The 14940-nt window shown below is 41.9% G+C and overlaps 4 protein-coding genes, 1 non-coding gene and 1 pseudogene across 6 annotated transcripts; 3 read left to right on the top strand and 3 right to left on the bottom strand.

The window, feature by feature from the left end:
- Positions 1-8: 8 nt before the first annotated feature.
- Positions 9-2069, bottom strand: LOC103333051 (protein MID1-COMPLEMENTING ACTIVITY 1-like; annotated as a pseudogene). The gene is made up of 7 exons (XR_016127109.1): positions 1477-2069; positions 949-1307; positions 767-879; positions 620-691; positions 425-532; positions 239-332; positions 9-152 (listed from the first exon to the last, which is right to left on the bottom strand). The product of XR_016127109.1 is annotated as a protein MID1-COMPLEMENTING ACTIVITY 1-like (transcript).
- A 318-nt stretch (positions 2070-2387) lies between these two features.
- On the top strand, positions 2388-2469 carry TRNAS-CGA (transfer RNA serine (anticodon CGA)). Its single transcript has one exon. It is a non-coding gene; the product is annotated as a tRNA-Ser (tRNA).
- Positions 2470-2522: 53 nt separating this feature from the next.
- LOC103332824 (eukaryotic translation initiation factor 2 subunit alpha homolog) lies at positions 2523-5326 on the top strand. Its single transcript, XM_008235581.3, has 7 exons — positions 2523-3112; positions 3255-3311; positions 3391-3477; positions 3571-3717; positions 3836-3940; positions 4646-4744; positions 4967-5326. Exons 1-7 carry the CDS (start codon positions 2729-2731, stop codon positions 5120-5122), a joined length of 1035 nt encoding a protein of 344 aa, XP_008233803.1. The 5' UTR covers positions 2523-2728; the 3' UTR covers positions 5123-5326.
- A 335-nt stretch (positions 5327-5661) lies between these two features.
- On the top strand, positions 5662-10101 carry LOC103332823 (S-adenosyl-L-methionine-dependent methyltransferases superfamily protein). The gene is made up of 9 exons (XM_089052742.1): positions 5662-6099; positions 6905-7399; positions 7689-7838; positions 7925-8195; positions 8303-8413; positions 8604-8775; positions 8878-9114; positions 9280-9474; positions 9649-10101. Exons 1-9 carry the CDS (start codon positions 5677-5679, stop codon positions 9851-9853), a joined length of 2259 nt encoding a protein of 752 aa, XP_088908868.1. The 5' UTR covers positions 5662-5676; the 3' UTR covers positions 9854-10101.
- LOC103332822 (Peptide-N4-(N-acetyl-beta-glucosaminyl)asparagine amidase A protein) lies at positions 9981-12052 on the bottom strand. The gene has a single exon (XM_008235579.3). It carries the CDS (start codon positions 11807-11809, stop codon positions 10271-10273), a length of 1539 nt encoding a protein of 512 aa, XP_008233801.2. The 5' UTR covers positions 11810-12052; the 3' UTR covers positions 9981-10270.
- Positions 12053-12382: 330 nt separating this feature from the next.
- LOC103333050 (uncharacterized) lies at positions 12383-13962 on the bottom strand. The gene is made up of 2 exons (XM_008235848.2): positions 13135-13962; positions 12383-12869 (listed from the first exon to the last, which is right to left on the bottom strand). Exons 1-2 carry the CDS (start codon positions 13960-13962, stop codon positions 12486-12488), a joined length of 1212 nt encoding a protein of 403 aa, XP_008234070.2. The 3' UTR covers positions 12383-12485.
- Between the last annotated feature and the right edge of the window lie 978 nt (positions 13963-14940).

The following is a 14940-nucleotide window of genomic DNA, read 5'->3' as shown; positions in this document are numbered from 1 at the left end:
CAAAAAGATGTAACAGGATATTCATGCCAATTTGTTGGATTGGAATCATAAATTGATTTACATACATCTAAGACGTAGTACAAGGCACCCAAGGCTTCATGCATTCATGCATTGTAATGATGGTGGGACGATCATATTTGTTCCTCGGCAACCTGCAACCAGCAACTTGTACAAAGCTCAGCCAGAGCTACAAATGTTGCAAGGAGACTAACAAAGAAAAACTTCTAATGGCACCTACCTTCGAAGTTTCTGAGTTCAAGTTCTCGTCGTTCCTGAACCATGGCACAGCAGCAGCACATGAGGTGAGTGAAGAAGTCATCACAAGAACTTCCCTGTAAACAAACAGTAAATCTTAGTTGAGATAAATGATAGCAAAACCCTAATCTTCTAGTAGTGAAATAGAATATGAATTATGAATACTTACTTCTATGCTAAAAAGTTGCCGCAATTTCCTTCTCACAAAACAAGTGTAACAGCAACAGCCACCAAAAACAGAGCATGCTATTAAGGTCATTGGTTGCTTGTTCACGAGCTGTGGTAAAATTGTAGTTAAAATCAAATCAATTAGAAGAACCACATGGAAATCACACTATCAAATGTTCAGATGTTGAGAGCTCACATATTTTTCCTTTTGACACCACATTGGCTATCCATGAAAATGTTCCACAAGGGTAGACGCAGGTCTTCAGGCCTATTGAAACTTGGTAACTTACACAGTGACAAAAGAGAGAGTTTAGAAGGAAGATAATGGCTCTGAGAAACTCACTTAGACAAGGCTCGCTGCAACAACCGAAAAGATCAGCCTGCCACCCGAACCACCCTTCATTCTCTGGCCGTAAGCCATGGTCTCCATAGATGGATTTGGCATTGGTTATGTACCTGTGCCATAAAATGCTTTACCCACCAAATAACAAGCCAGAGAAGCTTCCCAGTTTCTCAAACACTTACCCTGATACCACATAACTTGGTTCATTGACAAGAAGCTTCTCAACTTTCTTCCCAGGCAGCACACCACTGACCACATTTTCGGCTACATCAATAAGATGTTCAATCACTCTGCATTGATCGGGGTCGTCCATAATCGTTCTTGACCGCTGCAGTTCAATGTTCAGCTTGTCCTTCTCCTCCTGAAGTGCCTCACTGAAAGTCAAGTTAGGATATTTTGGAGACAATGACTTCTCTAATATCTCTGCATCTTTCCTTGTTCTATCAGGTTTCAATACCACATTCTGGGCCTCCATGTCCTCTTCCTCAAGCGTATACATTCTTTGATCCTCTTCAATGGCCTGCAGGCCTTCCTTCAAATTCTGGATTCACAGTCACAAAACCAGTTCATTAATTATAATTAGTTATCCATTAATCAAGCCTGTTTATATTGGTCTAAAACGTTATCTTGTCAAATAATCTATATATTATGAAATATGGTAAAATCACATGTCAGACCGTCTAATAAGAAAGTGCGTAATTAAGACGTACCTGCAGGCGAAACTCATGAAGCAGAGAAATCATGGGGAGGACTAGGAGACTGAGGTGGCGGTCAATCTCAGCTTGGACTTGGCGGAATTGATACACTACACTCCACCCCATGGCAAGCATGTAGAGACAGCTCTTGTCTCTGCAACTCTCCACTAATTGAAGTGCTTTCTCAAGAGCCTCTTCAAGACCAACCAACGTCTCCTTTGTAGCTGGGAGCTTCATCAGGTCAGTTGATTTAATCTTCTCGAGCAAGTTTCCTATCATCCCTACGTGCTCAGCGAGCTGCCCGCAGTTGTGGCGGTGTGTCCTGGCGTTTCGAGCCAAGGATACGATCGTGTTTGTGAGACTCAGAGCGTCTAGCCTTGATGATGCCTGAGCAGAAGCCAAGCTTGCCATTCTGGAAGCTTTGAAAACTGATATTGATACAAAGGACCAAGGAAGGAAGTATTATGTGGACAAATGCAAGGGACATATCTTTTGCTTTTCTTCTTTTTTTCTTTGGTAGCAATGGTGGTGCAACTTTGTTTGCTTTGTGTGCTGTGAATGCTTTTTTATCAATCGGTTCTATCTTTTCTTTCTTGGTTTTGCTTTGGAAGGAAGGAAATGGACCGATGACTGTTGTCATAAAATAATATATATATATATATATATATATATATATATATAGCACCAAATACATGTTCAAATGCAGACTAATAATAGGTAAAAAAAACAAACAAATAATTTTTTTTTTGTTTTTTTTTTAATTAATCATAGTTACTTGCATTGATGCATCTTGTATGAAGTTACAGAATGCTTTTAATTGTAATAAGCAACAGATCCCATGCATCAAATGTCAAGATTCAAGGAGTATTTAAACAAAATAAATTATTTGATTATATACTTAACTCTAGTGAATTTTAGCTCAAGCAGTCGATATGTCCGAGTGGTTAAGGAGACAGACTCGAAATCTGTTGGGCTTTGCCTGCGCAGGTTCGAATCCTGCTGTCGACGCTATTTTTTTTTTTTTTTGGGGTACTTTTTAAATTTGGGCCTTGGTCCCTGATGGGCTATACCCGCCGACAAAAAAAAAGAAAACAAATGAAAGCTCAAGACCCTTTCCGGTACTAACTTGAGTTTCTGGACATCTACGCTATCTCTGCTCAAAACCCTAACCCTCCATTTTCCGGCGCGCCGAGCACACTGATTTTCCAGAAACACACACACACTCTCTCTCTCTCCCTCTCTCTCTCAAAACCCTGACCCAACAACCATGGCTTCCCACGCACCAAACTTGGAGTGCCGCATGTACGAGGCCAGGTACCCAGAGGTGGACATGGCGGTGATGATCCAGGTAAAGAACATCGCCGACATGGGCGCCTACGTCTCGCTCCTCGAGTACAACAACATCGAGGGCATGATTCTCTTCTCGGAGCTCTCCCGCCGTCGGATTCGAAGTGTCAGCAGCCTCATCAAGGTGGGCCGAATCGAGCCCGTCATGGTCCTCAGGGTCGACAAGGAGAAGGGCTACATTGATTTGAGTAAGAGGAGGGTTTCCGAGGAGGATATCCAGGCCTGTGAGGAGAGGTACAACAAGAGCAAGCTCGTCCACTCCATCATGCGTCATGTGGCCGAGACTTTGGGCATCGATTTGGAGGTATTTTGGTGTAATTTCAGTTGTTTTGGTTTTGTGCTGTTTTGAATTCTCTGAATTTTGTATGAATTCTACCTTTTTTTGTTTGTTATCTATTGTTTTCATAGGATGTTACCCAGTCACTAATTGACTTTACTTGTTACAGGAGCTGTATGTGCATATTGCCTGGCCGTTATACCGGAAATATGGTCATGCTTTTGAGGTGAGGATGTTCACCATCTTTCAATGTATGTTTGTGGTGTTAATTTTCAGTAGTGAACATGAATTATTACTTTGTGCAGGCTTTCAAAATAATTGTGACCGATCCTGATTCAGTTCTTAGTGCCCTCACACGTGAGTTCAAAGAGACTGGCCCTGATGGACAAGAGGTAATGCCTGTTTGTGTGAGGATTTTGGTTCATATTCTCCTGTTTATGTCGCATATGCATAGGTGTGATACTCCCTTACATCTTAATTTGTAGGTCACTAAGGTGGTTCCTGCTGTGTCGGAGGAAGTGAAAGAATCTTTGGTGAAGAATATTAGGAGAAGAATGACCCCACAACCATTGAAGATCCGAGCTGATATTGAAATGAAGTGCTTCCAATTTGATGGTGTTCTTCACATTAAGGTTTCGTGTTGTCCTTCTGTGGAATCTGCTTATTTTTCTGTCATGATGCTTTCTCTGTGGCTGGATTTTGATGGCTGGATTTTGATTTTCTACATACATGTTGTTCTTGTTTTTGCAGGATGCTATGCGAAAAGCAGAAGCTGCAGGCAATAATGACTGTCCTGTGAAAATTAAATTGGTTGCTCCTCCGCTTTATGTTCTTACCACACAGACTCTTAATAAGGTTTGCAGACACTGATTTAAATCTTGAGTTGATCAGTTATTGTTTCAACTGCATGATTACTATGCAGTAAACTTGATCATCCACCAAGCAATATAGTGGCATATTGATAATGTCCCTTATCAACATGACATGTATTTTTTGTCAAGAAGCAAACTGTTTGATATTCAGGTTATAAATGTTTGTTTTCCTGCCTGGCCAAAGAAAAAACATTAGTCCTAAGAATATATCTCCTCCTTGCACTGATTTCCCCTAGTTTAGAGTGTTCAAATTTTGTACCTTGAACCTTTGAATTTGAGTCAGTTAAGATATTGCCTGATGGCTGCTCAGAGGATCACAACCTTTTTCCTGCACTGGTGCTATATTGCGTTGTAGGTTTACGGTCTGGCCAATATCCATTGAGTAATCTGTAGCTTCAATTTCAACTTCGAACGTAGTTATGGGACTATTCAACCTTGCCATTCTAGCACTATTTTAATTTCTACATAATGTTATGGTTCTTATTCATTGCTTGATTTGTATCATCAATTTTCCGATTCCTGCCCACGAAGCATTAGTTACTACCTCTCTGCTAAAGATACCATATTCAGGAAGCTAGTAATGTAGAAGTTTCTGCTGACTTCCCTGAAGGCAGTTGTGAAGCACGATAATAGTTGCCGCTTGCCGCTTTTGCTAATGAATTTTATAATTTCTGTTCTGACTGGGCAGGAGCAAGGGATATCAGTTCTAAGCAATGCAATTGAAGCTTGCACGCAAGAGATAGAACATCACAAGGGGAAATTAGCAGTGAAGGAGGCACCCAGAGTGGTGAGTGTCAACCCTCTTCTTTATATTTTGTCTCTTTTATAAGTATTTTGGTTTTCCATCTGTTTCTTTATATTCAGCTGACTTTGAATGCTTATCAATCTTTTAGCAGAAGTTTTTATTTTCCATACCTCATAGCGTTGAGTTTCAAATCTATAGTAATCTTAATTGACTTGGCATATAAATTTTTTTCATTTTTGTGTCTAATGTGGTGTACTGATGTAGGTGAGTGAACGGGATGACAAACTTCTTGCTGAACACATGATTAAGCTCCGCCAGGAGAATGAGGAGGTCAGTGGTGATGAGGGTAGTGAGGAAGAGGAAGACACAGGAATGGGAGAAGTTAACGTGGAAGGTGCGGGCCCCGGCATTGTAGATTGAAGAAGAATTTTGTGGGATAGATAGTGGCTTACCATTTTCCTCAAGCAAGTTCCTTTTTTAACAGTTGTATAAAACCAATTTCAAAGTATCGTATCATCGAGATGTTTTGGCAATTTACCGAATTGAGCAGAGTCTTTTGGAGGATACTTGACACCTTAATAGTTCAATATTTTAAAACAGTAATGGAGAAATTTTTTGTGGCCCTCCCGTGTATATGTTTTGCTCTCTCTCTCTCTCTCTCTCTCTCTCTCTCTCTCTTGTGTGTATTGGTGAGCAAATGGGTTCTGGTGGTTCTCATGTTGTTTCTATTTATTTATTTATTTTTAATTTTTAAATGATTGATATAATTTTCAGACGAGCTGTTGAAAACATAAATAAAACAATTGCCCAGTTTTATACTTTGTCTCGACCCTAGTGAGATCCTGATAGAAATGCAGCCTTCTCCATTGGATCTCGAATCTTGATAAGCTGCTTGGCCACTCCATATACGTCCCTTTCTTTCTCTATCTCATTTTCAACAAAGCTTTAAAACACACAAACACAGAGCTAGCAAAATGGGAATTAGCTCAGTCCCCAGCTTCTCCAAAATGCGAAAGCTGCCATGCATATTCACACTCACGCTCTTGCTCCTCTGCCTCACAATCCTCCTCTTCACCAAAACCAACACCTCTTCTCCTCTCTTGTTCTACTCCGATGTTCAGACCTCAAACCCCATCACAGCACCGTCCCTCCAGACCGGTGCCGTTTCGGATGGAGCCACTATTGTTTCTGTGACTTTGAATTGGGAATTCTGTACGGGTTGGGGAGCTGTTGATTACATACCATGTTTGGATAACTTCAAGGTAATCAGGGCCTTGAAGACGAGGAGGCATATGGAGCGTCGTGAACGGCATTGCCCGGAGCAGAGTCCAAGGTGTCTGCCGCCACTTCCCAAGGGTTACAAGGTGCCAGTTCCGTGGCCTAAGAGCAAGGACATGGTGAGATTTATGTTTTGGTAAGATTTGTTTTTGCTTTTTTTACTGCTTTGAATGGACAAGGTGGGTAGTGGTACTTCATATTTGGTTTGGTATGTGTTAAGCACATTTCATAATTTTTCATTTGGAGAATGTGATTGCGGAAGTGTCTCATGGGCACAATTTTGTACTTGGAGTGGGCATCATTTTTTCGGTAAGTATCATGAGGTGTCCGGACTAGCTTGCGTGCACCTCTACTAATTCCCACTCGCTGAACTGAGCCTGCCGTTGGCCATCAGGTGTTGAGCGGGCACCATTTGGTTTACCAAATGTTCCCTACCCATAGCTACTAGGAGTGGGCATAATTCAGCCTTAAATTTAAACCGAAAACCTATTATGATATTTATAAGGGTAAATTCAGAGAAATTGCGGACTTTACATGCACACTACATTCAGATACTAACATAATTAATAACTAAACTGAAATGGACCAACCGAATTAAATAATTTAATCTAAGTAATCTAGGAATTTAATATAAGAATCTAATTCAGAAACTAATACTCTAATTTACTCTAACCAGAATCGTAATCGTAGATTCGTAGTGAGTGCTATTAAATGATTGATTTTAATTTTCAGACAAGCTGTTCAAAATAGAAATAAAATAATTGCAGAGTCGAAAACCTGTGTCTTCTCTTCGTCGGATTTTCGAAATCCTGCTAGAAATACCGCGTACTCTTCTCGATCTTGAATCTTGATCAGCTGGCCTGCACCGTATAAATATACGTCCCTTTCTCTCTCACATTCAACAAAGTAAGCTTTAACGCGCAGGGAGGAACAGAGCTCTCAGAAATGGGCATCTCAGTCCCAAGCTTTTTCAAAGAGCGAAAATTCCCTTTCATCTTCACACTCTCACTCTTGCTCGTCTGCGTCACAGTCCTCCTCTTCACCAACACCAACACCCCTGACCCTCTCTTCTTCTATTCCGATGTTCACACGCCGTCGTCTGCACAACCCGTCGTCATCGCTTCTCCTCTACCCGCGCACGCCTCAAACCCCATCACAGCGCCGCCCATCCAAAACGGTCCCGTTTGGGATGAGACTAGTATCCCTGTTTCTGTGAATTTCAATTGGAGACTCTGTACGGGATCGGTGGCTGTTGATTACATACCGTGCTTGGACAATTTCCAGGCGATCAAGGCCTTGAAGTCTAGAAGGCATATGGAGCATCGCGAGCGGCATTGCCCGCAGCCGAGCCCCAGGTGTCTGGAGCCGCTTCCGAAAGGTTACAAGGTGCCGGTTCCGTGGCCTGAGAGCAGGGACATGGTGAGATTTATACTTTGGTAAGATTTGTTTCTGGTTTTTCTCAAATGGGTTTATTGCTTTCAATGAAGAAGGTGGGTATTTTGGTGTGTTACTATGTTATGTCAAGATTCAAATCCAAAGGGTATAGCTTGTAGATATTTTAAGCAATCGACTTTAACATCTAATTGTTCAAGAAAAACTTTCATGATTTTCCTTTTTGGGAAAGTGATTTTATGGAAATGTGAAGTTGGTGGCATATCCTGAGTACTGCAGCATTCAATAATGTATTGGTGATTTTCTCTGTTTTTAGATATGGTATGACAATGTTCCTCACCCAAAGCTTGTTGAGTACAAGAAGGACCAAAATTGGGTGAAGAAGTCTGATGATTATCTTATTTTTCCTGGCGGTGGTACTCAGTTTAAGGAAGGAGTTAATCACTACACTGACTTCATCGAAAAGGTACAGGGTTACCTGCCTTTGCCACTTCTGATTTTACATTGGTTTTGAAATTTTTTATATGGTTTTTTATTTGTGTTTCACTCCAGACTTTACCAGTTATTGAATGGGGGAGGCATGTAAGGGTTGTTTTAGATGTTGGTTGTGGTGTTGCTAGCTTTGGTGGCTATTTGCTGGACAGAAATGTTATTACCATGTCATTTGCCCCAAAAGATGAACATGAAGCTCAGATACAGTTTGCTCTTGAAAGGGGAATTCCTGCTACTCTCTCGGTTATTGGAACACAAAGGCTGACATTTCCCGACAATGCATATGATTTGATTCATTGTGCAAGGTGCAGGGTTCACTGGGATGCAGATGGTACTTTGTCTAAATAAATCACTTTTGAGTTTGAAGTTCTTTCTTAATTCATTTCTTCTCTGTCCTATTTATTCTCTCTGTTAATTTAATGGTTTTGGTTAGTGTAGGTGGGAAACCACTATTGGAGCTCAACAGGATTCTTAGGCCTGGAGGTTTTTTCATATGGTCTGCTACACCGGTTTATCGTGATGATGATAGAGATAAGCGTGTATGGAAATGTTCGTAATCTGATCCCTCTCTCTCTCACTTATCCCTCTGATCACCTTCTATTTTCTTTACTGGACTACATTCATGGAAGCTTCTAAATCCATCATATAATTAGTGTAGAGTTTAGCAGCAATATTTACTATAAAAAGTGAAGATATGTTAAGCCGATCTAAGTTGGATGTATATGCATGTTTCTTCCAGCTATGGAGGCTCTGACAAGATCAATGTGCTGGGATGTTGTCGCTAAGACTGTTGATTCAACTGGAATTGGGCTTGTAATATATCGGAAGCCCATCTCATTTGTACGATATTTTAAACGCAAAGAAAATAAACCACCTATTTGTGGTCCTAAAGACAGGAAAAACAGTTCATGGTAATTTTCTGGGATATCTCTTCTCTCGTATTGCTGCTACTGCTTATCTAAGCAGAGTACTCTTTAGACTTGTCCTAAATCTTGTCTAAGTTTGTGTTACAGGTATGTGCCACTCAGTTCTTGTGTTACCCTACCACCTCGATCTAGCTGGCCCTTACCCTGGCCCAACAGGCTTACCAGTAAACCTCCGAGCCTGGCTACTAACCCAGAAGCCGAGGAAATGTTCTACAAGGACACCATACATTGGTCTGCACTTGTGTCAGATGCCTATGTGAACAATGCTGCTATAAACTGGTCAAGCGTGCGGAATGTAATGGATATGAATGCTGGTTATGGAGGGTAAATTTAGCAAATGAGTAGTTGCTACTTCCATATTTTATTTTTGTTGTATCATCATTGCTTAGTCATTGGTGTTAGACGATCATTCCAGTGCTTATTATTTTTGGAAGTATGCTTATTGTTGTTGCTCTAATCCAGTCCTCTTTTTCGGGTGGTGCCTTTCAGATTTGCTGCGGCACTTACCGATCAACTTCTCTGGGTAATGAATGTCATCCCCGTTCATGTACCAGATACTCTGTCCGTCATTTTCGACAGAGGGTTGATTGGAATTTACCATGACTGGTGCGAGTCTTTGAATACCTACCCTCGAACATATGATCTACTGCATTCCAGTTTTCTCTTTGAAAACCTTACGCCAAGGTACGATACAATTTCGCACTACTCTTGTGACCTTTTGATTGCTTGCTAGCACCTACCTGCTATAGGGCATCTGATGAACGAAAACACTGAAACATGATTACAGCATGTCAATATTATTTTCATCTACGCCACGGTCAACAATTTTGGTTGTAATTTAGTCTTCGCTTTTGTCAGATGCGACATGATAGATGTAGTGGTGGAAATGGATCGCATATTAAGGCCTGGTGGGTATTTAGTGGTTCAGGACACAATGGAAATGATAAACAAGATGAGGCCAATTTTGCATTCGCTTCACTGGTCGACAGCTGTCCACAAAGATCAGTTTCTTTTTGGTAAGAAAGGTTTCTGGCGTCCCGGAAGAGGTTCAAGTAAATCATGATTGAAGGTTCTGATCTTTTTTTCGCCTGTACAATCAAATCTTATATCATATATTAATCAATTGTAAGACAGAAATAGAAAGTTTTGAAATTTTAGCTTTGGACTCTCAAAATAAGCGTCCGCGGTCATAGATAATAAATTATTTCCATAGTAGTAATGACACAGCTTGTGGCATTTTTACAATCTATGCCTTGTATTCATTCTCGTTGAGATAAATACAAATGAATAGGAAGGCATATTACAGACACAGATGACTAAATCTTATACATTATTAAGCATAAACCAAATGCAGTTTGTTGTGCAATGTGACTAAGGGGATAAGCGGAAAAGATTAAAGAAGAAAAAAACTCATACATGGATAGGAGTTGGAAGCCATGAAAACTTGCAACAGAGAATGATAACCAACGGAAACAAATCATCATGAGACAGACAAACAACGGAAGGTGGAGTTATCCCTGATGAGGTTGCCATCACTTGTACCAACAGTTCTTGAATAACAACCAAACTCACCACTGTAACGAAAACTCTGCTCGGTATTTGCAGTTCCAGAAAGAACAGAGTGATCCTTCACCTCCATCCACCCTCTCGAATCCTGACTGTTATAAACCTGACTCGAATAGTCTCCATGCAAGCTCTTCTCCTTCATCGAATGCGACATGTTTGTGACTAACACATAAGTGTCCTTGTGAGACCCAGGTAAAGTAGCAGTGATGACATTGATAGGGTACCTCCTCCTAGCTCTGGTCCTAAGCACCACCACACCTTTCTCATTCTCAACCTTCACTTCCCTTTTGGCCTTGACTTTCTGCTTCACCAATTTATAAGTCCCGTTCTTTGCAAATCGAATCGAGTTCTTGAAATTGTACCGCTGGGAGAATGTGGTGGTGTAGTTGCCTGAACTGGACTTAACCCATCCCACAAACTCACTGCGTCTCTCTGCTCTGATCTTGAAAACCCCATCAAGCTGTTTAAACTGGGTACCTCGATTCACTTCAATAGCAGGAGGCAGAGGCAAAACGCTTGATTTGGCCTTCACCTTTTTTGATTGATGGTCCAACCAAATGTGCAAATTGGCATCCACAAGCCAATATGAAATCCCATCAGCCACTCCAATTCCAAAGCTATGAGCTTTCCCATCTAGAAGCTTCCCCAGAAATGGCGTCAATTCCAAATCGTACGAAGGAAGGTCGAAGGCTCCGATGGCCACCACCGGTTCCCAAAACAGAGGGTTGATGCCACCGGTGAACACCACCGGAAATGGAACTTCCGAACCCACCAATTCGCCGTCGACTGTCACGAAAACCTCTCTGTAAGCGCCATTGCCGCGCCCGGTCGCTAAGTTGTTCGTTGTGATGTATAAATTTGGCGGGTTCGAGTACCAAAACTCGTCGTTTCCGTGAAACGACACGTACAGTTCCAGTACGAGTCGTCGTGTGTTCCGTGGGATCCGGATTTCCTTGGAGTGGAAATCCGATTCGCTCTCGATTCGGAACCAGCATCCTTTATCTCCGTTATCGGATATCGGTAAGATCAAATCGGCCGGTTCGTAAGCAACAGTTCCCAAATTTTGATATGGGATTATCGAAGCAACCCTCATCACGGGGTTAAGCGTAACGGCGACGTTTTGGTTGTAATAGAGGAAATGGACTTCGACGTGGTAAACGCCGGTGTAGACGTGGTCAACGACGTTCTCGAGCATCATCGTGAGGTTGAGGCGGCAGCGCGCGAGGAGAGAGGAGTATCTGGTGATGTCCTTTCGAACCTTCCAGAAGATTCCTTTTTCTGTCGGCTCGGCCGTGCTGGTGCGGAGGAGCTCCGCGCCGCCAAGCCACAAGCCGACTATCCGGTCGTACTGCTCGCCTTTGCATTTGGCGCGAAACTCGAGGCCGATGTGGGACCAGGGAGATGGGCAACCGGACGGCGGGTTGTAGCGGGTGGAGAAGGGAGGACTATTCATGGTGTTGGCGAAGGAGTGCCTGAGGACTCGGTGGGAGCAGGATGGGGTCAGCTGATCGAACGGTAGGGGATGGCCGAGCTCGAAGTATTCTTGGGATTTGTGTTTCAGAAGATTGGCGGATAGGGATTTGGTAAAGCGATCTGGGAAGGAGGAAGGTGAGGCTGGGTTTGTGAAGAACAGGAGAAGCAGAAGGAGTACGCTGTCATTTTTGCGAAGCAGTGCAGTGGAGTGAGAGGTAAACTTCAAAATAACGGTTGCAGGGGGATTTTATTTAATTTGGCTTTTATCTATTTTATTTATTTTAATCTGAAATTATGAAATTAGTTGCAACAAATTCACAATAAACAATCAAAAGCCAACTGAAAAAAATACAAAAGAGTGAAGTTTCCTAGTTAATAGCGCCAATGCTATGAAATTGGCGCCGTCCATCGTCTTCCTTTTTCTCATCCCTTTCCAGCAATCTAATTGAAACACTGGGCATGATAATGAAATGTTTTATTCATTTATTTATACCAATTATTCTAAATTAATCTAATTTAGAAGATAGGGATTCGAGATTCGGTACTCACTGTATAAACTAACTGTCTTAATTCACGTATGCATACTAAATAAATGTAAATTGCAAACCATTTGTTAATTAAGATGTTAATCGCAAATCATTTGCTCCATTAACCATTTATCCTCCTCTGCTAATAAGAAACTCGGTGATATCATCATACCCCATTGCCGTAGCCATGTACAGAGGGGTGGCGCCGCTGTTGCTCTTGGCATTGACATTAGCCCCATTCTGAACCAACATCTCAACGGTCTCCAAGCTCCCGCCTACAACAGCCAAATGCAAGGGCGCATGGCCTTCGCTGTCTCGGCATTCCAATTCCAACCCAAATTCGATGAGCATCAGAGCAATATCTTTGTGGCCTTTAATGGCTGAGGCGTGCAGGGCTGTCAAGCCATATTGATCACAGCAGTTTATATCAGCGCCATTTTGCAACAGCAATTCAACATGCTTCAAATCTCCTCGTCTTGCCGCCATCAATACTAGCTCTCCCATTTCTAGCTTCTGCATGGCCAAAAATGTATCATAATCAAAGATCAAAGCATTATTCTTCGTCACATAGTCCGCCCGTTTGCACCTAAATTCGCATCCCTTCACCTTAGTTCATTTAAAATGGTTCCCACTTGTTTCATATAAAAAAGAACAAAATGCATATGAAATTAAATTGGGCCTCATATTAACCAGAGTGACCCTCATTGAAACCCATCAGTCTTTGGGCTCAAATCAAACCCAACAAAATTAAGGTTTTTGTCTTCGTAAAACTACTTACATCCTTATCACAAGCAGCATCTTGGATCGAACGGCGGTTATCACATACTCCATCCCCGCAGCCCATACCGTAATCCAATCGATCGCAGGCCGCTGCCACTTGTGGCTCCTCATGTCCGTTGGATGCCCATTTGGAATCCACCTCGTAATTTACTTGCTCGGACCTCGCACTTGCGTCGATCCTCAATCCAGCTTCAAGCAGCAAGTTAATCATGTCCTCCGGGTTAACCAACTCGGTCGCAACTTGAAGGAGCGACTCAGCATCCCCGGGTGGAAACTCGGCGAGAATCGTTCTCTGCCGCTTGATTATATTCCGGGCGGCGTCGTAGTCCCCGCAAGTGACAGCGTGGCGCAGAAGAAAGGGGCCCACGAAGGCAACCTTGAGCTTGAGGTCGTGAGTGGAGCCGCGGGAACAGGAGGAGAACCACTGGTTGATTGACTCGGACTCGGAGTCGAGGCTGAACTCGGAGGTTCTTATGAGGAATCGGTCGGACGGCGAGCGAGGAAAGGTAGGCGGAAGCTGGGCCTGAGGCTTGAGGATGACCTGGAAGGTAACGTGGCATAACGGAGGGATTAAACCGGTGGGTGGTTTGACGAGGAACTTGTGAGGCGAAGATGTCTGGACCTTGAAGGCTACGGGGGCGGTGGCGCAGAGGGAGGTCAGGCGCACGTTAGCTCGGCATTTACAGTTGAGTGCAAAATCTATGCGAACCTCTTGCTCTGAAACTTGTACTAGTTTTTTTTCCATTGGATAACAGGGCTGGAGATTTGTGAATTGTCTGAATGAAGGAGGAGGAATTTTGTGGGAGGAGGAGGAGGACATTGGCATTTGCGCTGGCACATACGGTTACTCACGTGATTCTGTGGGTCCCACCACTCAACCACGTCCTTGGATTCACGGGCTTTTGTCCTTTGCCTCGCCAACGAGAAATATAGGGCGGGTACTAAAAAGTTGAAAGGAAGATTTAACAATCAATCAACAAATAAAACATCAATCAAATAAAAAATCAACAAATAAAACACATATAGTGACAGCCAAAAGATAATTAAATTATGAGAGTTCACTAATAAGCAACAGGACATGTGAAAGCAGGTGGTGCCAAATGGGAAAAATAATTGTAAGATAATCTTCAGGAAATTTTTTAGTGTAACTATTACATGTGTACTTATTTATTAATACTATATATTAAATTCATGACATATGAATTTTTTTTATTAATTTTATATATTAAATTCATGACATATTGAATTGTATTTTTCACTTATATTATAATATATTAATTAATAATATCATATCTTGATATAAGAGTGGCCCTGATAATTTTATCCACTTCATGCCTACCTCCCAAATCAAAAGTTTTAGAAGGCTTGTAACTAATTTGGAGGATGCTCGCTTAACAAATTTGGTAATTAGCATGTGGAAAGACTTCACAACTCAATTATATCAAGTCCTACTAATTTGAAGGTTTGTGTATACCTAATCCATCACATCATTAAGAGGAGAAAGACTTTCATGAAATATAAATAATACTATTTTGCTATTCTCGATTAATAACGTTGTATGCGTAATACTTTTATATAGTATAGTATTATTAATCGAGGAATAACAAAATATGTTATTCTCATTATAACTAAAATTCCCCATTAAGAGGCTCCACGATGGTGTTACAGTCACATTGAAAAATTACAAGTTAGAATAGTCGAGATAGCTCGTGCTCGTCCTAGGTGGGTGTGCCCGTGTGTTGGGGCTTGTTTGTGATCTTCATGGATCATGGCGCATATTGGGCTTTTGACATCATTTGTGGTT

Source organism: Prunus mume, linkage group LG5 (assembly GCF_029339155.1).
Source record: "Prunus mume cultivar Tortuosa linkage group LG5, ASM2933915v1, whole genome shotgun sequence".
Lineage (NCBI taxonomy): Eukaryota > Viridiplantae > Streptophyta > Magnoliopsida > Rosales > Rosaceae > Prunus > Prunus mume.
This window is presented reverse-complemented; position numbering and strand designations above follow the sequence as displayed.